General features: G+C 32.6%; 1 protein-coding gene across 17 annotated transcripts in view; it reads left to right on the plus strand.

Moving 5' to 3' along the window:
- The window catches only part of LOC143253043 (ras-like GTP-binding protein Rho1), a 59,504-nt gene that overhangs the window by 25,341 nt on the left and 8,670 nt on the right, over positions 1–25,493 (plus strand). For all 17 annotated transcript variants that reach the window (XM_076506140.1, XM_076506134.1, XM_076506133.1 and 14 more), the window contains 3 exons: positions 16,740–16,909; positions 20,300–20,500; positions 24,471–24,653. In XM_076506140.1, the coding sequence (XP_076362255.1) occupies positions 16,740–16,909; positions 20,300–20,500; positions 24,471–24,653 (554 nt within the window). The remainder of the gene's footprint in view (positions 1–16,739; positions 16,910–20,299; positions 20,501–24,470; positions 24,654–25,493) is intronic.

The following is a 25,493-nucleotide window of genomic DNA, read 5'->3' on the forward strand; positions in this document are numbered from 1 at the left end:
CTTTTGTACGCAGATTGCATGGAACAACCACAAGTGGAGACATTTTCAAAGAGGTAGAAAAATTAGTAAGTACAACTTGGAAGCAGCTGAAATGTGTTACAACAGATAGTAGTAAAAATATGTATGGTGCAGGAAAAGGTTTAGTTGGGCAAATTTACAAAGTTGTTGAAAGTGCAGGTTCCAAATGTATGGTTCTTCACTACATTATTTATCAGCAGGCACTGTGTGGAAAATATCTGAATCTGTAATGTATCATAGAACTTGTAGTTTGAACAATAAACTTCATTCACTCTTATGGACTTGACCATGGTCAGTTACTTGAATTTTTGGCAGAAATAGAAACAACACATCCCGAATTGTCCTACCACACTTCACTTCGATGGCTTAGCTGTAGAGGTTATGTCATGATCTTTTGAGCTTAGAATTATGATTGAAATTTTCTTAAATAAAAAGAACTGCCCTCAACTGTTACTCACAAACAGTGAATGGCTTTGGAAATTAGCTCTTTCTGCAGACCTGACCATGTTGAATTAATTCAATCTTAGGTAACAAGGCAAAATTGTGCTTATCTGCAATATGTACACTGAGGTGAAAGCATTTCAACAAAAATTAATTTTTAATCTCGATTGATGAGGAGTTGCTTCACACATTTCCATGTCGTGAAAAGTTCAAGCAAGAAACGGGATCCCCATTCCCATGCAGGTTTGCACAAGATATCCTTTCTAACCTGAAACTGCAGTTCAAGAAACATTTTTCTGATATTAACATGAGTGCAACAGAAATATGGATCTTCCAAAACCCATTTGATTGTGTTATTGTTGAACTGCCACCTGAAGTTCAAATGGAAGTGATTGATATGCAATGCAATGACACGTTTAACGACAAATACAAAAAAGGGAAGCTGATAGAGCTCTATAAATACCTTCCAAATTATTCATGTTCATTTTATAAACTTTGCTCAAATCCATATTTCAGTTTTTGGTGCTACCTATTTCTGTGAAAATACATTTTCAAAGATGAAGTATGTGAAATCTGGTTACAGATCAGTCTTATCCGATGAGCATTTGAATCATTTTTGGTGATAGGGAGCAATAACTTTGAATCTCAGTTAAGTGTAATTTTCTCAGAATAACATCAGGTTCATGCTTCTCACTAATGCTAAAAAAAGACGATTGTGTTATCTTAAATATTTTCAGTATATAATCTTATGAGAAATAAATTGGTGGTGATGCATTCTGATCATCCATGCATTCCTACTTAATTTTACCAAGACTCCTCCAACCCACAAAACCTAAAATTATCTACCTCCCAGCCCTTGTCCAAAAAGGTTTGAAGACCCCTGATATAGATGAAGGAATAGTCAGTAAATTGGTTAAATTTGCATATGATATCAGCAGGATGCTGCTGCTTTACAAAAGGATTTCGATCATTTAGTGAGTTGGACAAACAAATGGCAGATGGGTTTTAATTATGATAAATGCAAGATATTGCATTTGAGTTGTCATAATTTGAGTTATAAGAATATTTTGGATGGGAATAATGTTAAAAGTGTCTTGGAAAAAAAAGCATCTTGGTGTGATGGCTAACAAGTCTCTTAAGCGGTCCAAGCAGCGTGCTGTTACTTGTGGTGGGGCAAATAGGATTTTAGGTTATATCTTCAGAAATATTGAATACAATTCTATAGAGGTTATAGTTTCACTGTATAGGCCATTGGTTAGCCCATATTTAGAGTATTGTGTTCAGTCTTGGGCTCTTTATCTTAGGAAAGACATTGAATTGTTGGACAGGGTTCAGAGGAGAATTAGTAGAATGGTTTCTGGGATTGAGAGATTGCTGTATGAAGAGAGATTAAGATTCTTGAAATGATTTTTTTTTAAACAAAGAGTTAGAGGAGATCTGATTGAAGTGTTTAAAATTGTAAAGGGAATTGATAATGTTGATGCATCAACATTTCTTATACTTGACAGTGAGAATTGTAGAACTAGGAGACACAAGTATAGATTTAGACAAGGTATTAACCATCATCAGCTAAAAGGTTTAATTTTCATATTGGTAGTTGGCCTATGGAATGAATTGTCTTCAAATGTTGTGGAAGGCAGTAAACTTGAGTGAGTTTTAAAGAAAGCTTAATAGATATATGAATGATAAGGATTGGTTTTCAATTTTTTGAAACTTTATTTAATAGTTTTAGTTTGGCTTAGAGGATAGGACAGCCAAAATGGACTAACAGGTACCTTCTTAACCTGAAGACGACCTAGGAGGGTTGAAACATTGTTCTCTCCTTATCAGTAAAAGTGTTAATACCCATACCAGCCATTCTGAGATACATGGCAGGTACCTTGTTGTCCCTGAGCATTGTTATAATGTTAGGACATTATCAATTTCATAAACAGTTTGAAAGTATTTTGCAGCATTCATATTGAGCAGCTAATGGAATTACTTATGCTGTGAGAGTGATGCTTTTGTTAGAAAGCCAATTAAATTACACTAATTTTTTATTATTTGCTTTGTGCTTGTTTTGTGTTTATGTGTACTCTTTAAATAAAAATTATTCAATGTACTAGTACTATAATTTCATCAGCAACTCACAAGATCAAACGATGTACTATTTTTTGTTTATGTACATTTATTATTTATTACCATAAAAGTAATTAAAGTATAAAAAATTATATATTTATTAGCATAGATTAGGTAAACTTGTGAAGTAGTTCATGCATCATATAACATTGTTCAGTATAGTAACTTAAGCTATGTGTTCACTGAGTGACTTACAACTTGTATAGTAGGATTAGTAGTTACATTATTTCAAAGGACAATAAAAAGTTTTAGATTTAAATTTATTTTTTTTATAATGGTTGTAATGTTAGTCAAATTGACTAAGTCCATTTACAGATAAAATATAATAGATTATCTGAGAGAAAATGGTTTGTTTAGGATGTTTTAGAAATTACAGAAATGAAATTTGAAGGTATTTCTAATACAGAAAATTTTGCAAACACAAACACAAATTTTTAGTAAAACTACTTGATTTCAAAATCTGATTTTTAGAATACAAAATACTCCTAAAGTTTGCTGAAAGCCTGCCATATTTTAGGAAGATGCATATGGCAGATTAAAAGTTATAGTATGGATACTTTTATGGTTATGTGCTGTTTAAAATGTTGATGGAAAATTACATTGGTGCCAGTCATCACATTAAACTGAATTTGTACCTCTATTCTCTGTAAAACATTTGTGAAAAATTATAGATTTTTCTGAATTTTCACCTACATGTGAATATCCCTAAATTTATCCATAAATATGTATATTTCTTTGGATTGTTAGAGTTCAGCCTGCATTTTTACATTAGCTTTATAGGCTTTACCCATACACAGATCATATATATAATATGTAATGCACCTTCAAATGCATTTTTACATTAATTTTATAGGCTTTATCTATACGCAGATCAAATATATAATATGCAAGACACACAAGTGCATTTTTACATTAGCTTTCATAGGCCTTACATATTTGTGTGTATTCATGTGCATTACACACACACACACACACCAATAAAACTGTGTTCACTGTGAATGTCAGTATGTTTATAGACACACACCACTAGAAACCAGGTTTTGATATCCATGGTAGGCAGAGCACAGATAGCCCTTTGTGTAGCTTTTTGCTTCAATTAAAACAAACACTGAATGCATATTAAGTTTTACTTAATACATAAATAAAGTACAAAGAATTATCTGTGATAGTAAAATGTTTTTAAAGAAAATGGATTTCCCAGTTTGTTTGGTCTCCCCACCCATTCAAAGTTAATGGACACCTAGTCCTCATTTTCTAAATCATTCATTCATCCTTACAGTATCTTTTCAAAAAATTAAATATTGTTAATACTTTTGTTTACTATAAAAGTACAACAATACAGTCAGGACTCTGTATGTACTCTGAGTATATTTCAGCCATAAGTTATTTTTCCAACCCACTGTTTCAGAATTTAATATCTTTCTAAATTTTTGGAAATGAGAATGTTATTTGGTTGACTTGACCTATCTGTATCATTAATAGTAATAAATCTGTCAGTTTTAATTGCAGTTAATTGGTATCTTTTTCTCTCATAATGACTTTGACTTAGTACTTTTTGATTGTTCCGCTCAGTATCAGTAGTTTCTATTTCTAATTTGTGTTCATACTTTTGGTTTTAACCTAATTTGATATTACTGCTATTATTATATTATGACCAAACTAACTATTCATTATGCTATGTTATAACTTGAAGTTTTCTCACTTTTTTCTGTTTGTGATGTACAGCAATTAAAAAATTGAAAAATAACTAATTGTAATATAGAATTTTAAAAAATGAGATAATCTGCTTTCTAAATTGTATTGAATATTTGGTTCATTCAACCTACTTCGTTTTTTGTTGGTTTTTTTTTTTGCTTTCTGTAGTTATATCCATGGAACTAATTTATCATTTTTGTTCATGAATGATGAAAGTATTTGTTAAATAACCACCATATGCCGTTTCAACGTATTGTTTAATACTGTTGCTTCTTACCAAGTATCATCTGTTCACAGATACTTTCTTTTTGGGGTTGCACGGTTTTCCTTCATTCTCAAGAGATTTTGGGGTCAGTGGTAAGTCAAGGAGGTTACTCTCTGTAACCACATCCTGAAACCTTTGGAAGTTTATTGGGTTTTCTGTCATTTTCTTCTGTTCCTGCAAAGGTTGGTAGTTATGGTTCATTCATTCTGACACTTTCACTGGTGTTAGCAATATCGTCAAGTGAGATAGAACCAAGTCTTGATCTCATCAGTGATGTCGAGTAACCCACTTGTTGAGAAATTTATATGCAAAATCGGCTCGTTTGGGTTGAGAAAATATTTTACATAGAAGAGCGAACAACGTTTCGACCTTCTTCGGTCATCGTCAGGTTCACAAAGAAAGAGGTAACTGACCGGAAGCTGACCACATGTTTGAAAGGGATTGTGTAACTGAGTGTCGGAATGTAGAGGACGGTATTAGATGTTTGAATATATAATTTTATTATATTAATATAGGTATAAAGGCGTTCCTTTATATTGGTTTATTTTGGGTTTAAGTTGTTGTATAAGTAAGGCTTCTTTAATTTTGCGTTTGTTTATGTTTGTTTCCTTATTTAGTATTTGAGTGTTTTCTATGGTTATGTTGTGTTTATTTGACTTGCAGTGTTCGAAAACGTGTGAAGGTGACTTTTTATGTTCTTTGAATCTGGTTTCCATTTTTCTACTTGTTTCTCCAATATAGAAGTCGTGGCAGTTATCACATTGTATTTTGTAAATAATGTTGGTGTGGTGTTTGTCAGTGTAGTTTTACATAGTGTAGACCTCAGTTTTGTGCCTGGTTTTGAATAAATTTGGTATTAACTGGAATGTCATATTTTGTTACTAGTTTTTGCCAAATGTTGGTTATTTGTTTGCTGATGTCAGGAATATATGGTATACAGCAGTATATGGTTTCGATGATTTTTTGATTCGTGAGATATATTTACTTTAGTTGGTTGATTTTGCTTTGTGTCTAGGTGTGTGCGTATAATGTTTTCTACGGTTTGTGGAGGAAACTTATTAATGTTGATGAAGTATTGTTTTATTTTGTCTAATTCATCGTTAATTTTATCTGGTGAGCATAGTTGTATGGCTGTTTATTTGGTTTCTTAGTATGTTGAGTTTTGTTTTGTTTCATGTGCTGAGTCTAATCAAGTCTAATCTAAATCAACTTAATCATAAAGCCTTAATGGCCAGTTTCGATGTTATATCCCTCTTTACAGAAGTTCCAACCACTGAAGCCTGCAAGATAGCCTTAGAACTCTATATTGAGACCCTAACCCAACTATAGACATTCCCAGTAACCAGTTAGCAACCCTCATGGAATTCACCACGATAAAGACAAACTTCATGTTCAACAACCAAAACTATATATAAACAAATAGCCTAAGCATGGGCAACCCAGTATCACCAGTTTTAGCCAATATTTTTATGACACAAGTTGAAACACAAGCAATTAACACAGCATTACATCCACCACTATACTGGTACAGATATGTAGATGACATGGTTGCAGGATTCAAATCTACAGAACACATTTAATTTTTTCAATCACATTAACTCTATACATCCCAACATTAACTTCACACATGAACAGGAAGAAAGCAATCAAATATCATTTCTTAACCTCAAAATTACAAGAACCGACACACAATTCAAAACAGAAATCCACCGAAAAATCACCCATACTGGACTATACATTCCTTGGTACTCAGCACATGAAACAAAACAAAAACTCAACATACTAAGAAACCAAATAAACAGCCATACAACTATGCTCACCAGATAAAATTAACGATGAATTAGACAAAATAAAACAATACTTCATCAACATTAATAAGTTTCCTCCACAAACCGTAGAAAACATTATACGCACACACCTAGACACAAAGCAAAATCAACCAACTAAAGTAAATATATCTCACGAATCAAAAAATCACGAAACCATATACTGCTGTATACCATATATTCCTGACATCAGCAAACAAATGAGCAACATTTGGCAAAAACTAGTAACAAAATATGACATTCCAGTTAATACCAAATTTATTCAAAAACCAGGCACAAAACTGAGGTCTATACTATGTAAAAAACTACACTGACAAACACCACACCAACATTATTTATAAAATACAATGTGATAACTTGTATTTATATATTGGAGTCTACTTTTATATTGGAGAAACAAGTAGAAAAATGGAAACCAGATTCAAATAACTCAAAAAAGTCACCTTCACACGTTTTCGAACACTGCAAGTCAAATAAACACAACATAACCATAGAAAACACTCAAATACTAAATAAGGAAACAAACATAAACAAACGCAAAATTAAAGAAGCCTTACTTATACGACAACTTAAACCCAAAATAAACCAATATAAAGGAACGCCTTTATACCTATATTAATATAATAAAATTATATATTCAAACATCTAATACCGTCCTCTACATTCCGACACTCAGTTACACAATCCCTTTCAAACATGTGGTCAGCTTCCGGTCAGTTACCTCTTTCTTTGTGAACCTGACGATGACCGAAGAAGGTCGAAACGTTGTTCGCTCTTCTATGTAAAATATTTTCTCAACCCAAACGAGCCGTTTTTGCATATAAATTACAAGTCTTGATCTTTGTGTTTACAGACTCTGTGTCTTAGGCCAATAAGCATGATATAATAGTTTTGGTGATTATTTTCAGAGTTATGAATCTTGTGGTTGATTGCTTATTCCATTCCAACCAGTTTTCCCCATGAAGTGTGTTTTTCATATTTATTATATGTGCTACTTACTGGAATATTAAACTTCCTTCCTTTTGGTTTCCAGCTTCTCACTCCTCAGCTCTGAAAATGGGTACTTCCACCAAAAATTGAAAGGGTTTTCATCTGTAAGCCCTATCCTCTGATCATACTCATGTCTCTCCAGGGTAGTTTTCCTTATCCAGAACACTCCTCGTCATGTTCTGCTTGTTGCTCCATATTGGCTGTGTATGATGCTCTATCTGTTCTGATTCTTATGGGACCAGCAAGTTCTTTTCCCTTACATCTGTCCCGATTGCTTCTCTGACAACTGCGTTTGGACGTTTTTCCTCTCAATGCCACCAAACTCCCTTATTATGTTCCCTGCTATGTTATTTGGTTGATATTGCTTTCTTTTATAGTTATTGTTCTTGCCTATTTGTTCAATGAAACTGCCCTGTTTCCTGTTATCTATCACCTGTTATGCTCATTGGTTGGGTTCATCAACTCATACGATTGACATATTCTGATGTGTCTGTGGAAAGTTATGTACATAATGTTTCTTTGCAACAACTTTGTCATCCATGCCTTTTGACTGCTTGTAATCACTGTTTTCTGGAGGAGATCATTTAGGTTGGTATATGGATATCTCCCAGTATCTTTGTTGCACAATATCTGCACAATATATCTGTGTATTCCTCCTTTAGTGATTCTATATGTCTTTCCTTTTGAGTATGGTATGTCAGCATATTATTTTTTAGTTTGTTGATATGCATCATATTTCTGGATCCTGGTGGTGATAATGGGTAATGCATGGTGAGGTATGCTGAATATTGTATCTTCTTACTAAATGTGTATAGTTATAATGCTCACTGTGGAGATGGTGTGTTTCTGTAAGACCACTGGCCACTTGTGTTTGTCTGGTGTGTGTGTGTGTGTGTGTGTATTATTGTTACTATCACTATGTTGTGTATAAAAGACTTCCTGAGTAAAGGAGGTGCAGACTTTTCTCCTTCCCTATTGACTTGTGGTTCTTACAGTTAGGTATTTCTTTTCTAAATAGGAAATTAGACACCCATTGCACTGTCTTCTGTGCATCTTCTTCAAGACTCCCCTTTGCATATACCCATTTCTTTTTTTAGTAGAACACAGGAGCTTTTGCTGCTTCTGGTTCCACGTTGCTGAAGTGGTGGACCATGACTGGGTCTGTTCAATCAACTAAATTAAACACCATAGTTCATATATCCCCATTCAGTGAGGAGAGAATAGTTACTGTTGTATTTAGGATTATGCAATAACATAATTTTCTGGGTTGAAGGTGCTTTCCCCAGATGTTTTTGGGGAGGCTGACTGCACTTGTTGATCACAAGATAAATTTATTATTCAGTGTGCTTTCACTGATGTTTTCTTTGTGGATGGACAGCACTTGACGTACTAAATAGTATCCTAATAAATAGAACTTGACCTGATGCTGTATATCCAAGGTACTGTTTGCAGTCTATGAACAAGTGAGACTTGGTAAGAAGCAACAATATTAAACAATAGGTTAATAAGGATGGGTTACATATACTGATTTTTATATTTTATGCAAGGCACTCCTACTAGATGTTTTCTGCCCAGATGGACCATGCTTGGTATAACCCAACGTATCACAAAGTGCTTACCCTAGATGTCTTCTGCTGGAACAGACCATATTTGTTGATTTTCCATGCTTAAGCAATGTGTTTTTCCTGTAGCTGTGTTGGGAATTCTTAGAGGTGTTGTGGACATTGTGTCTGATGTTGGTGTTTGATATACTACTCATGAAAACCTGGCATTGTTGCAGCCTTCTTGTTTTTTTTTGCTTGTAGCATGTCTTCTCATAGGACTCCATGGTGGATGGGGTCAATGAATTTTTCTCTTTCTATTATGGATCCCCAAAGTACCAGTAAAATCTAAGTAATAAAAATACAGCTCATTGGTAAACAATGATGACTTGATAAATCTGAACACTAGTCTCCAAATCATTCCATACCTGTACCCTGTTTTCTCATACTCCATTCTTTGACAGAACTTTAGTTCAGATGTCTCTCTTTTTTTATTCAAAAGAGATTATAGCAGCTTTCTAGCCTTTCATAATCCATCAAGAAGCTTTGTGCTGAAGATATCTTGGTAAAAACATTTACATCAAAGCATTGAACTCCATCAGGTTATTCTCCATGCTATTTTGAATTCTTAGCTCTTCTTCAATCTTGTGGTACATTGGTTAGACAGGATGATGTTCACTTTGAGATGCTGCATCATCTCTCTTCTGCCTCTCTTGCTATTCTTCTGGTTGTTTTTAACCAGATCAAGCAGCAGAATGTTTTTCCTGATGCTTGGTGCCAGGCTATTGTTCTCTCTTTCTCAGTCCCCCAGTGGCTCAGCGGTATGTTTGCGGACTTACAACACTAAAATGTGAGTTTCGATACCTGTGGTGGGCAGAGCACAGATAGCCCATTGTGTTGCTTTCATAGGCCATCAAGAAGCTTTGTGCTGAAGATATCTTGCTAAAAACATTTACACCAAAGCATTGAACTCCATTAGGTTATTCTCCATGCTATTTTGAATTCCAAGCTCTTCCTCAGTCTTGTAGTACATCGGTTAGACAGGATGATGTTCACTTTGAGATGCTGCATCATCTCTCTTCTGCCTCTCTTGCTATTCTTCTGGTTGTTTTTAACCAGATCAAGCAGTAGAATGTTTTTCCTGATGCTTGATGCCAGGCTATTGTCCTCTCTTTCTCAGTCCTCCAGTGGATCAGCGGTATGTTTAAGGACTTACAACACTAAAATGCGGGTTTCGATACCTGTGGTGGGCAGAGCACAGATAGCCCATTGTGTTGCTTTTTGCTTAATTCAAAACAACAACAACTTCTAGATTTGAAATAATTTTGGGCCCGGCATGGCCAAGTTTGTTAAGGCATTCGACTCGTAATCTGAGAGTCCCGGGTTCGAATCCCTGTCGCATCAAACATGCTCGCCCTTTCAGCCATGGGGACATTATAATGTGATGGTCAATCCCACTGTTCATTGGTAAAAGAGTAGCCCAAGAGTTGACAGTGGGTGGTGATGACTAGCTGCCTTCCCTCTAGTCCAGTGGTTCTTAACCTTTTTCAGTGTTTGCACCCCTTTCAAATCAGTAATCATTTCTCGCACCCCCTGGAAACTTAAATATAAAAAAAGCTAAAAATATAAAGCATACTCTTATGTAAAAATATAGATTTGCTTTAATTATTCATGGGCATCCTCGCACCCCTTGGGAATCATCTTCGCACCCCTGGTTAAGAACCCCTGCTCTAGTCTTACACTGCTAAATTAGGGATGGCTGGTGCAGATAGCCCTTGAGTAGCTTTGTGCGAAATTCAAAAAACAAACAAACCTCTCTTTCTCTAAGCCTGAAAAGGATTTCAAGATTCCATCTAATTATCATGCAATTGCTTTGACTAGCTTTGTAAGATCTTGGAGAGGATGGTTAATACTCTTCCTGTTTGGTTCCTCAAATCAAACATTTTGCCAATGTAGATTCTGTTCACAGAGCTTTTCTGTGGACTACCTGAACCGACTTGAAACATCAATCAGGGAAGCCTACCTCAAGAGGGAACATCTTGTTTCTGCGTTCTTTGACCATCAGAAGGTTTACAACACTATGTGGAGATGTGGCATATTATAGGACTTCCACTCATTTGGGTTACAGGGCCACCCAAATTTTTATTAGGAACATTTTATTAGAAAGGCAATTTTAAGTCTGTTTGGGTTTGACACTTGTCTTTTCTGCAGGAACTTAGAGCATCTCATAGCTGTGTCTTGCATGTCACACTTTTAAGTATCAAGAATAATGCTGTCACCGTAGAACTTCCTCCTACTGTTGTAGACAGGCTCTGTATTGATGAATTCCACATGTCATGTCAGTCATTATTAGGAAGCAACTTCAGACCTCTCAGTCACTTGTTGAAGTGGACTACACCAAACAGTTTTTATCTTTTCTTTCTCCAAAAGTATTTCATGCACTTTTGCCATCAGTTGAATATACACTCTGATTCAGAGCTCGATCTTAGTGAAATTATTTCTGTGGTCTCCAAGGCAAAGTTCTTGGGACTGATTTTTTAGTGTAAGCTGGCTTTAATTCCTCATGTCAAGCAGCTATGTGTCAAATGTATGTAGGCACTGAACATCTTCAGTGTCCCCTCTTCAACCTCCTGCTCTTAGGGAGTGGATCAATGTTCTGTGTTCAAGATCTATTATGCCCTCATTTAATTCAAACTGGGCTATGGGTTTCTGGTTCTGCCAGGACCTTGGCCTTGAAGATTCTGAACCCTATTCACCATATGAGCCTTTAGCTCTTCACAGGGATTTTCTATACTTCTCCAGTTCAGGGTTTGTACACTTTGTCCCATGAACTTCCTCTTAATCTCAGCCACTTCCAACTTTCTTTGCAGTATGCTTCTAAACCTTGATCCTTCCTTCATCAGTGGGATGTGCTCTTTTGAAATAGAGGGTCTGCTATTCTTCCTTTTGGCCTTCATATTCAGGTGCATTTGACTAAATTGGGCCTATCCTAGGATGACGTTGCTGTCTCCACTGGTCAGCCCATCCTGCCATGACTTATTACCATAGCCATTTGTGACCTTTCTTTGATTCATCTGAGGGAGGTGAATACTCCCAGTTGGAAGTACTTTACATTTGCCAAACATCAAACTATTCTTTTATACCCTTTTATACAGATGGTTCAAAATCAGGTGACTGTGAGCTCTGCCATAATGTTTTGTGACTCATTGGTTATTAACAGGATCCCCTCAACGGTTTGTGTTCACTGCTAAACTGTATGCCAATTTCTCTTGCCTTAAATCACATAGAAGCTATGGAGTGCACCAATTATACAATTTAGTCTGACTCTTAACTCTACTGGCTCTGGAATTGCTTCATTTTAGTTTAAACTCTATTCTTGTCAATGTACAAAATCAATTGGCCCATTTTTCTCTATTTTCTGTTTTTATCTGGCTTTTCTGGATACCTGGACACATCAGTATTCATGGGAATGAGCTCAATGACACTATAGGTAAGTCTGTCTATTCTAATGCTATTACAGCTGTGCCTGTTCCATGAAGGGACTATGGACTACAGTCCTCAATTGAAGTTTCAGCCTCATGCCAGTTGACAGTCCACTTGGAGTGAGCAATACAATAATTTTTCCAGATTAAACCTTCTGCTATTCTTTAGCCATTTTGCTTCCCTGGCTAGGTTATGCATTGGTCTCAGTTTTTAAACCAAATATGACTTAAGTGTCACAACAGTCCACATTTTACCACTGTGCTGTATGACCATGAACAGAGGCACCATTGTGGATATATCTTTTCTAAGGGTTTACACCTGATATTAGACACTGTTATTGGTGATGGTGGCACTGTTTTCATGTTTTTAACTTTTTCTGAGTCATTGGCCTTTTTAATTCTATTTAAATTTTTTATCTGAATTTTGAATATTTTAATTTGATTTATTTTTACATTTTTTACCTGTTTTGTGCAGATAACTTGGTTGCTTTACAATGAACCAAACAATTCTTTGAAAATATCAGTATGAAAATTGCTTTGTTGTCCATGAGGTACTTATTGGATGAAATCTGTTTAGTTTCACATGGCTTACTCTTGTTATTAATTGAATGGAGTACTAAACTACTTGGTGGTTCCAGTGGCCTATAACTCATTTTTTAGAACTTAATTCTACATATGTTTGTGCTGTGTTAAGTGTTTTCAAGTTCTCTATATCATCTATGAATAAATGTGCAGTATTAACTATATACCTCTTACATTAAGAGTGTGGATTATTCACTAACATTTTACAAGCAGTCTTCATACTGGATAAATTATCTATCACACTGGAAAACATTTTTTTTTAAATTTATAGTCCCAACTCAGTAATAGTGTTTTGCAATTGATCTGTGATTTACTTTGCATCATGCAAAGATTCATCAGTGCTGCTGAATAAATAATGAACTGACTGGGATGGTTACCATAAAGTATATACTCCATTCTGAAAAATAATCCTAGCTCATTATTGACAAGAGAAACAGGAGATCTCCTTAATTACAGCTTTTAATTTTTGCTTATTGCCAGAATTATCAGTGTTGAAAAGTTATCTAGTAGCTGCTTATGGTTGAGAAATTTGTACATGGGAATTAGCTGTGAAATAAAATTATATTGTGGGTTGCAACAATGCAATAAAATGAACTATTTGCATCCAGTAAAGGAGATTAAACCCTCTCCTTTGTTCAAACAAAATTATGTATATGACTCCAGTTATGCCAACTTGATTTTGGCTAGTGGGATTTTGTAAAATATTTGGAATATTAAATGGAGCTGAGCAATTTAGTGATTTACTAATAACATGAGTGACAGCCTCATTAACAGATTCTGCACAGGCATTAATTACCTGTGCATGTAACCATGTTTTATAAATCTACATTAAGAATGTGATTAAACAACTTTATTATATTTAAATTTGGTAATGTAGCTTATTTTGTAAGTCAGATGTTATTTCTGAAGGAAGTGTTTAAAAATAATTTTAAATTTTTTCACATTGCATTTGTGCACTCTAAATTTTCCATTTTAGCATGTATGATGTCAAAATTATAACTTCTACAGTGTCTATAAATACAAGGTATTAATAATGATATTGTGAAATCTAAATTTTGTTCTAATTTCACCATCTTTTCAAATATTAATATATTTTCCATTTTGACAAAAGCCTTGTATCTATAACTTTTAACACACTTTTCAAAACCATGTGTTCTTATTTAATATACAAGCTCATAGCTAATAAGAAGAAATTTTTTGCTGTTTCAATCTTGTAATTATTATTGTTTTGAACATAAGTAATAGGTGTCATTCCAGAGGAAGCAATTAATTTGAAAGTGTTGTTGTTGCTTATATCATTACCAGAAAGGTTTTTTTTTTTACTTGTTTATAGCTTTGTTAGAAAACATTTAAACTCTAGTAGTCTTGGGACTTTTTCTTCTAGTCACTGATATGTTTTTTTGTGCTCTCAAATATATATTTTAAAGATGCATAAATTTTTGTTTAAACAGTTTACTTAGAAAAAGAACTAGACCTATTTAGCTATATGTTTGAGTGTACAGTTTCATGCTGTGCAGTATTATCAGTATATAAGAATCTGCTGATGTGTTACTTCTGTCTTTATGCTAATATATTGATTTTCAGAAAAGAAAATGATTACTTGGTACAATAAAATTGATGTAAAAAGTTCAAATTATGGTTATTATAAAGGGAAGATATGCAATATAGCAACAAATGATGTATTCAAAGAAACAAAAATGATAATTTTTAAATCCCCATTTCATTTTAAGTTGTTGTTTTAACTAAAGTTAGTGTTAAGGTAAAGAAAATAATGAAGTATAAAGTTTTCATGAAAAAAATTTGATATTCAATTAGGAGATTGTAGATATTATTATTCTTAGTGTAGAACTTGTATTTCACTGAGAATTTAAACGGTGAGGGATTCATAAGTTCACTTACAAATCTTTGGTAAAAACTTTTTAAAATCATTTTTTGTGCAACAGATCAGTAGTTTGCCACAGTTGATGAAGATACATTTAGAGTATTTATAGTTTCATGGTAGTTACATGGTTGGTCCAGATGATCAAATCTGTATGTGTATATAGTTATTAATTTTGACTTTTAATATTAAAAAATGCTTATTAGTTTTATTACTTTTCTATAGTGTTGAAGTTCTTAATTTGTTTTCTTATAACCTTCTAGTATGTCATTTAGGCTTTTCTGTTTTTGATGAACAGTATGAACATTTCATCCACTCAGCCATATAGGAGATATACTATATACTTTTGAATAAAAAAAATATAAGAATTTCACCAATTTTGTTATCATACAGTTTTACAGCTAGATTCAAAATACATAATTTTCTCTGCTGAACCTGTTTGTTTATTCCAAAAGCACACTCAGTTGTGGTTGGCATAAAATAGGATGGATACTCCCTGTTTTGTTTGTTTTGGTTTTTACAATTACTTGCATTGAAACATTTTGGTAAGAAGAGGTTATAGTTTAAAGAACTTGTGTAAATATTTAAAATGTATTAAAATATTCAAATAATAAATGTTACCAAATACATATTTAAAATATTTCTGTAAATATCAATCAACAGTTACAAAAGATTCTACATCATTTCCAGTGGGGAGAAAAATTTATTTTGGCTCACCTGAATAATATGATTGTTAGAAAATAGAGAAACTATCGAAATAATTAAATACAGGAAAAATAATTTCATCTTAAATAAGGATCAAGGGTTTAAAAAATCAAAGCATATAGATGCCATGATCTTTTTTAAATGTGTAAACTTGTAGTCACGTGATTGTGGCTTTTTGTATTTATGTGGCTGCACAGTATTTGTTTTTTGCACATCTGAAGATGATTTGATTCGATGTCAATACGTAGAGTGCCTTTTACAACTATTGATCAGTCTTTAAATAAATATTTTAATTGGGTATTATACAATGTTAATTGTTTGATTATTTTAATGTATTTTCAATTTTGGCATACTGAATGTGTAGCTCTGTGTTACTCATGTAATATAAATGTGTACATGTGTTTATAGCTAGAAAATAGTCTTAATAAATGTGTTCACTGTATTTAGAAGAAAAATTATCCTCTCACTTGTAAAGTTCCAAAGTAGATTTGAAACCTTAAACTTTTAATTTTTTTTTTATCACAAGTTCTTTTCAATTTTCTGTCTAGAGCCACAAACATAGAAATAATCCCATTGATTAGTGAGAATTGTATCACAAATAGAACAACACTACATATTGTATATATTATTAGTCTAAATTTTTAGTTTTTATAAATTGTTTAAATGTTAGAATACAAGTGTATACGTACAATTTTCTCACAAAATTGATTTTCAGTTTTATTGGTCTCTAATGAGCTAGTGGTAAATTTACAGACTAACAAAAGTAGAATCTGTGGTTAAATTTTCTGTGATGATCAGAGCACATATATATTTAATTATATTCACATCTTATAATTACATATAAATTTAAAAATCAAATTGGAAAGGTATAATAATATAAATGGATATTTAGTTTAAGATATCTTTTTGTACAGCTTAAGTAGCTAATATTAGTTTCATCATGTATGTGCATTGCCTGCTGTAGCTTAATCCGTATTATTGTGCTCTGAAACTTCACTACATTAGAAAATACTTCAGACATATCATGTAATGACAGCTAACTTGGTTTTAATGTGTGTGCAATGCTTTGCATGGTAATCCTAGAAAAGAAAAATGTACATTTATAATTCTTTTTTCTTTTTGACATAGGCTGATTTTATAACAGATCTATAGTATTTTTTCTTGTTTTTATTGACTTTTTTGTTTCATTGGCTTTAGACTGCACCCAGAAAATGGCAACCATCCGAAAAAAATTAGTTATTGTTGGAGATGGAGCATGTGGTAAAACCTGCCTTTTGATTGTGTTCAGTAAAGACCAGTTTCCAGAGGTCTATGTGCCTACAGTATTTGAAAACTATGTTGCAGATATTGAAGTTGATGGAAAACAAGTATGTACCACATTGATAATATAGAATTACGCAAAAGCTGCATGAATTTATTGAAGTTATTTTTTTTCCTTAATTAGTTTTTTTTTGTCAGAGAGAGTGACTTTTGCATAAATAGTATAATTTGTTGTATTATAAACATTAAAATGTATTGATAGTAACACCTATATTTTTAATGAACAAATGATGAAATAAGCATCAACTACCTAGTTCAGCATCACATTTGTGGAGAAATTGTTCAAAGACTAATTTAAAGAAATAGCATAGGTGGAAAGGATTATTGTTGAGAGTCTTTCATCTTTCATCATCTGGTCATTTTGCACCAGTTTGAGGGGACTTGTATGCTGTATAGAAGAATTGAGATGCATTTGATGTCATTGGTTGATTCTTATAACATGGTTGATGGGGAAACAGGTGAAGATTTGACCAATGGTAACCACGAAATGCTGTTTTCCAGGTCTGAGTCTTTGTTAAATGATGGTTTTATTGTGTTGATGCAGGAAGATTTTAGTTTTTTCTGTTTTCCTGAATTATCTTAGTTAATGTGTCTTATTGTTCCAATCTATTTAACATAACTTGGTCTCCCAGGGCAGAATTTCATGTTTTCATTACTCTCATAATCCTCATGCTCTTTTATTCTTGCTCTAAAGTGTATTTCAGTTTCTCTTATGTAGGAGGCCTAGAAGTCATCAGTTTATGGTTATCATTGGTTAAGTCATTGTTTCCCAACCACATTTCACCATTCAACTAGGTCATGTTCATCTCAATCTTCCCAAATAAATATCAGACTCTGTAAGAATTAGTATAAGCTGAGACTTTTCATCTGTGCCACTATTGTAGATTAGTTTTGAAAGGCTTTCCCTACAAGTGTTACTCTAAACTGGGCAACTGCTGCTCATTTCACCTTTATTTATAATAGATTTTATCAAGAAATATTTAGGGTATGGAAATAGCTACAGGGTTGCTACTATTAATTGCCTGAGAGATTCCATTTGTAAGAGCATTTTGAAAGTGTGATGTAACTTTTCTCTTATATAGTTTAACTGTTTGTTGCTGCAAAGTATGGAAAACTGACAAGCACTGCAGTGTACCTTTGACATAAAGCTTACTTAGTCTAGTCATTTTTTTTCCTTCAGTATCTTTTGTTACATTTGATTTTGCTCATACGACTGGTTATTTGTGTTTTCTTTCATAGTCAAACTGTATCATGGTTTTGTGGCAAAAAACAAATACTTTTATAACTTTGGATATAATAACTAGTACCATAATATTAGTTTTCCACATATTTTTACTCGGTGCACCAGGATAATTAAATACTGAATAAAGGTAAAAATTCACCTCTCACCACTTAATAGCATAATTAAATTAATTCTTTAAGGTAAAACTAAACTATATATATAAAATACTTGTTTAAAATTAATTAATTGCTGTATAAAGGTATGGAGAGTAGTAAAGATTCAGCTACCATGACTCTCATCAGTAAATTTGAATTTAAGTTTAACGTTCATTGACGATACCAGAATAATGAACAGGTACATCAGAAAATTTATATATACCATCGTGTTCTTTCCTCGCAGACTTACTCATAAGAAAATCAAGTATACAACCATCTCGCATCCTACCAGATTAACATCTCCAACTTTTGTTGGCTTGCCTCAGCCCTCCCTTTTTTCTAGCTGCTTGAAATAAAACATATTGTTCGTTGGATATTATGAACATACCAGGACTTGAATTTCAGTAGACCTCATCTTTTTGTGAACAGCATTGATTCTTCTGGTATCAATCTTTTACTGAATTCTGCTTCCATGAACCATCTTTAGTCATGAGTCACTCTTATTCTTACTACTGGCACACTTTTTATTAAGTTGTGGTACATATCACTGCTGTACATCAGGATGCCCAAATCAGTTATTTCAGTTCACTCACAAATAAGATAAAGTGAAATGTATGTTTTTCAAGAACATGCAATGGATTATTAGCTTAAATTTATATAATGGAAAAGTATGACCTTAAAGATAGTTTAGACATTTAGACATCAAATAAGAAATGTTTCACTGTGTGTGTGTGTGTGTGTGTGTGTTTGGACAATATGGACACTTATTTGTCTTAGTTAATTTGGATCTATGTAACCTTCTCTAGCATATAGTGTATTATAAAAAATCTTAAAGTTTAGATCTCTTCTTTTACTTTTTATTTTTTTATAACTTAAATCATTTCATGTTTGTGTCCAGTTGATTTTATGGTTTTGCTAGTTTATTTTTGTTGTTACTCTTGGTGTTAATGTATCATATCTTTTAGACTTTCATTTTATATAATTTTATTTGATTGTTGTTTTTACATTTTTTACTAATGGTTCTGTAAAGAAGTGTAACTAAAATGGTGGATTAAATAACATAAATGCTTAGTGATTGTATGATTCACTAAAAATTTAACATCTCTTAGAGTATACTGATAAAAGAGAGTGCAGTATGTTCTGAGTATAATATTTTACATGTTAAATATATCAGCAAGGCTATTAAATGATTTTTAAAATTTGGAAGACTAAGACTTCCTAATTCTTTCGGTAAGGTTTTAATATTTCTAGCCAGTTTTTCAGATGTATTATTCCACATGAACTTAAAAACTAAACTTTGTATTTTTTTTTAATTTCATCTTTGGAGGTAAAACTAGACTAATACAAGTTAATTTAGGGTAAATAACATGTTTTATTATTTATGGTTTTGATGATAATGATAGCTCCATTTCTACCCATTTATTTATTGTTTTTGTAACTTCTAGTATTTTGATTTTCTACTTATCTTGAGTTAAACCATAAGGATTAAATCAAATACCTAGGACTTTTACAGGACTCGTAGTCCATTGTATGTTTCTTGGTGCATCTTTTCTTCTTATCCATTTATCTGATGATATTTTACAGTTATGTATACTTGTACAAAATTCTGTAGTTAGTTTCTGATAGGTGGTTATATGATACAAGTAAATCCACATAAGTCAATATTGTGTTGAACTTTCTTAGTCACTAATCCAATGTATTAATAGTAGTCTTAATTCCAGGTAAGTTAAACACAAACCTTTTATGAGTATTATATCAATTGAGGGCCATGAGAAAAGTATAAGATATAACTGTGGGAACATAGCTTTATTTTAAACTTCCATCAAGAATATAAGCATATTTAAACATTTTATCAAACATGAAATAAGGAAAAAAATTGTTTTGCTAATCTTGAGATAGTATTATTTTCAGAAATTGTCATACTGCATTATACAGTAGTAAGAGTTTTGTTGCTACTGTATTTTTCACAGATTTATTGCTGTATTAGCAGCTGTTATGAGTAAGCAGGATATATAATTACATTACATGAAAGGGATGCTATTTTATGTATTTTTTGTTAGGTTGAATTAGCACTTTGGGATACAGCAGGACAGGAAGATTATGACCGTCTTCGACCTCTGTCATATCCCGACACTGATGTTATTCTCATGTGCTTTAGCATTGACAGTCCAGACAGCTTGGAGAATATTCCTGAGAAATGGACACCAGAAGTTAGACATTTTTGTCCTAATGTGCCTATAATTTTAGTAGGGAACAAAAAGGTAAATAAAATAAATATTTTATAATTTAGAATTTTAAAGCTATTATTTGAGCTTTGACTTGTAAATAATGTATGCATAGGACTGCAACATATATAAGAGAAACTTGCTTGTAGTATCTACAATATCAGTGTGTATGCTAGCAATAGCCAAAGTGACTTATTTCATCTTATTTTCTACTTACATTACTTATTGTACCTTAAACTAACTTATCAATTTGAACTTCTTTTTTTGTTTTAACCAACCTGTTGTTAGTTACTCCAAGAATCCTCCAGACTGTGCCAATCATGTAACACAGTCATGGGCTGACTTGCAAGCAGACCGAGTGGATTCTCTCCATGTAGCCATTGGAGTTTGAATAATACAACCTGTTGTTACATGAAATATTTATTTGAAGTTAGGATGTTGTGAGCAAGTGGAGCACACGAGCATTAACTTGAGGGTTTATAGTTAAAACAAAGCGAAAAGACTTGAGACTAGGACTTCCAATAACACTTTTTATTTAAGTCATCAAATACTTAATATTTACACACACACATCATTATTCATGTTTATCATAAGCAGTCGTTTAATAATAGTTCATTCTGACACATCATGAAATGGTCAAGGTTTCTTTCTTGTTTATGAACTTCTAAGTTTGTTAGTTAATCAATCTCTTGAAACAGTAGCCCATACTGTAGTGTCGGTCCATTATCCAAGGTTCTTCTTGATTTCAACTTCCAAGTATGCTTAACTCTTTTTAACCTTGATAGTTTCAGTTCAATTCAACTCAAACATACAATGGACAGTTTCTTATCTTTTGTTTATAGCTTGAATGATCTTTTTTAACCTTGCTGGTATCAGTATGTTCCAATATGAACAAATAGCAGATGATTTTCAGTGGCTTTCTCTGAATCTCTGTTTTAAATAACTTCTCTGTTGTCCTTGATAATGTCAGTTCTTCATTAACTAGATATTGTTTGATCAAACAGTAACAGCTTGGTATCATCTTGGAGCTGTCATTATTCTATAAACATCATTGCTTTACACACCAATATTTTCTTGTAATTTATTACTTCTGTTTATTAAAATAATTATTTGAGGCATCCAGATATCTAGAGATGCCTCAATTCTGTACAAATAAATGTGACAAAACATAGCTAATAATTCAAATTTTAATATTATACAAGTTTATATTTTTGTCATTTTACAAGGAAATATTTCTGAATCCTTAGTTTTCCCCCATTATGAGGATTGTGACATATTCTCTTTAGGTCTTCTCTCTTCTATAAATCGTTTACCGTTCGTCCGAGAAGTACAAAATTTAAAGCAAGTTACTCAGTGTAATTTTATCACTGTTTAGGCAAATTTATTAAGCATAATTTTCATAGCCATCAATCTTATTCAGTTATAGAGCCATAAAAGGGAAACCCAGACCCCTTTTGCCACACCTACCTTTCCAATCGCCCTTCTTTCAAAAGTTGTCAGTAATTGTCTGATTTTCTTGCTATATTACTTATATCCAATAGAAATTCAAAGTTGCAATTTGTCAAATGACATGACGTGAATGGGCTTAGCTGAATTCTTGACAGCTATTGATGAATATTTAGAAAGCAAATTGTGATATTTATAGGACTTTGTTTTTTGCTTGTTATTCTGTATTCTTAGTACAATAGTGCCATTAGTGTGTGTGTGTGTGTGTATAAATAAAAAGTATGTTTACACATCATTGACAGTTAACAGCAAAAAGAAAAAAAACTAGTAAGTATTTTGTTTCTTGCTTTTATGTGTATTCTTTACTTATTATAAAAGTGTAAAAATTAAATTTTTAGGTTGGATAAGATTAGATTAGGTAAAATAAAAGTAATGATAAATTTTCATGAGATACACTCATGAGTAACTCGTACATTATGTAATTCAATAGCATAATATGAACTACACTCATTTTTTTTTAGTATTCACATTTTGTAATGTGATTATTAGTCAGATACAGCTTAGAGGGGTAATAAAGCAATTCAAATATACACAGATGTATACTGTTATGTTTAAAGCCATTTAAGATTAACAAATGTGGATTCATGTTACAGTTTGAAGTAATTCTAAAAAGAAAAAAGGATAATTTAGACTTCGTTTTTTTGTTGTTGTTTTTTCTTTTGGTGGTTACAAGGTCAGTCAAATTTACCAATCTTGTGTAGAGTTATTAAAAATTCTAATTTTCTTTCATTAGTAGTAACTTAGTGATTATTGAAAGCTTGTGAAATTTCATGAATATATACAAGACACAAGTTATATTACCCGTCTGACTCTGTAGTGAGAGAGTTAAGAAGTTGCATTAGAGAAATATTTGCCTATAACAGGAAATTGAATTACTAAATAAGACCTGTAATGTGTAAACTTAGCAGGCACATTATTGTCTTTAAAGTTAAGAAATAGGTTTAGTGTAATAAGAATAAAGGACAAAAGTAGATAAACCACTACTAAATGATTGCTCATTTGTACTGGAGGGAGAGCATCAAAAAATGCTGATCCCCTTTTTTTCATTTGTTTGTTTTTGCTATAATTTTGTGATGATGCTTTGGGTGAAATGTGGCTATTTGGGACTGCTTTTACTCAATCAACAATACTGATGATGGGCAGGATAAAAAGTAGTAGGAAGCAGTAATAGAACTGTCATCAAGAGTTGATGTAAATGCAAGCATCTGCAGTTTTATGTTTTAAATGCAGTCATTGTGATTGTTCATGTACACTGCAATAATAATATCTCAAAAGCACAATGGGAAGCAGACAATAAATCTACTAGTAATTCAGAAACAGACATGAGAAGTGAATCTAATTCCAGCTCCTTTTTGGAAAAGTTAACTCTTGATTGGTTGTTACATTTACCATATAGTAAAATTTATGGCCAGAAACACATAGAATGATTCAAGTATGATGGAACTTTGTAGAATGGACAGCAACTGCCTGTTGTGGAGACACAAGTGTAGAGGATGAAAGGCACAAAGCTTTCAAAACATTGTCCTCTGCACATGTCTCCACAACAGGCAGTTGTCGTCCATTTTGCAAAGTTTCATCATGAATACTCTGCCTAAATAGTCTATCAAAGAATTCAAGTATGATGTTTTTGAAATGTTCAAAAAGGTCTTGAGGGTCAGCACAATAAATTGGGACCCCAAAACAATGCCTAAAGAATAGTGACCTTCATATTGTGATGAATTCATTATACCATCCAATTCAGAAACTCTTCATTGTATCACAGCCTTAACAGCAAAGTACAAAAAACATGATACCCATGACATTATTTCATTCAAAGAAACACATCAACCTTTGCCAAATGTGTCTGAATTTAACTATGCCATTACACCTAAAAATGCCAACTGAGAGCTTAAGGTACAACATAAAAATGACACAATGACAATTTCCTCAGAGTTTATCAACTGAAGTCAAGTTTTTCAAATACTATCAAGCAAATGAATAGTCAAATAGCTATTTTCTCATAGTAATTGTATTACCATGCCTATGTTATTTACTGTGCACATCTACTTGAAAACAAAGTGCCATAACTTTGAAAAACTTTGATTCAAAACAGTTTTTGGTTCAAGATATGTTTAAAAACACTGTTTTCAATAGTTTCTGCATTTTTAAAATTTTGGTAACCAACAACACCATAGTAAAAACACCCTTTTCTTGTTGGCTCATTCAACACATTTAAAAAAGTTTAAGAAAACAAATTGTAAAAAGTTCCTTTGAAAATCCTTAAGTTGTAGAGACTGAAATGTATTAAAAATGGAAACAATTTGCACTAGATATGATGTATACTCTTTTTTTTTTTAAGGATGAAAATACACAATCAACATAATAGATTTTTATGAACTCTCATGAGATTTTAAAGAAATAAGTTTATGGCATTGCATAGAATTAATAATGCAACATTTAAAAAAATATTGGAAAACACTGCATTATTCAGCTTCCAAATTTTTTAATTAATCTTTCACAGGACCTCAGGAATGATCCTCACACAATAAAAGAATTAGCAAAGATGAAACAAAAACCAGTTGCATCTGAAGAGGGTCGAGGAATGGCAGAGAAAATAAATGCTTATGGATATTTAGAATGTTCTGCAAAAACTAAGGATGGAGTTAGGGAAGTGTTTGAAACAGCTACACGAGCAGCATTGCAGGTATATCTTTTGGTTTTAACATTTTTTTAATAATTGAAAGAGGTTAAAACCATAATAAATGAAACAATAGTTGTATTGCACTGATGTGAAAAAAATCTTGCAGTTTAATGATGGTCAGTATGCTTTTCTTTACAGTAACAATGTTTTGTAGAAACTTTTAATATTGTGTACTTTCATTTGCTATACTGAAAGTAAAAATTAATCTTTTTTTTTAAGTTAATGTGTGCATGTGTGTCTGTATAAAACCTTTTGTTTAATAATGCAAAATAATGAAGTTATTCCATTCTTAATTGCATGAAATCTACAATTTTAGTATTATGCTTTTGAATTATGCATCAAAACAAATTTCTCTCTACATTTAAAATGCTTTTATTTCCAGTATATAAATGTTTTCAAGGCTGTTATCTTTCATGCTCATTCATTTATCTTTCTAATGTAGATAACAGGTGATGTTTATTTTGTTGCATGTTATTACTGAACAGTCAAGTCTCATTTTGTGATAATATTATATTGGAAAAATTATACACTTGTAGCATTTTTGTCCTGTGAGTTACATCAGAAATATGTAGAAATCAAAATTTTAGTGATTTTTGTCTGATTGAGGTAAAATTTCATGTTTAAGTGGGATCTGCATATAGAAGCTGAATGAGGTATGTGAACGAGTTCTGTTGGTGGTAGAAACAGTTGAGATGTAAAACTCAAGTGCTTCAAAAGTGTTACATACATCAATCCCCTTAGTGTGGATTCCTGTACCTGGTGAGGGGTCCTCCCAGTGAAAGTTCTATTCTTTCAGTTTACCTCCTCTGGGATCTAAACATCCACCCACGTGTTTGTCATGCA

The sequence above is a fragment of the Tachypleus tridentatus genome, chromosome 6, assembly GCF_004210375.1.
Source record: "Tachypleus tridentatus isolate NWPU-2018 chromosome 6, ASM421037v1, whole genome shotgun sequence".
In the NCBI taxonomy this organism is placed as follows: domain Eukaryota; kingdom Metazoa; phylum Arthropoda; class Merostomata; order Xiphosura; family Limulidae; genus Tachypleus; species Tachypleus tridentatus.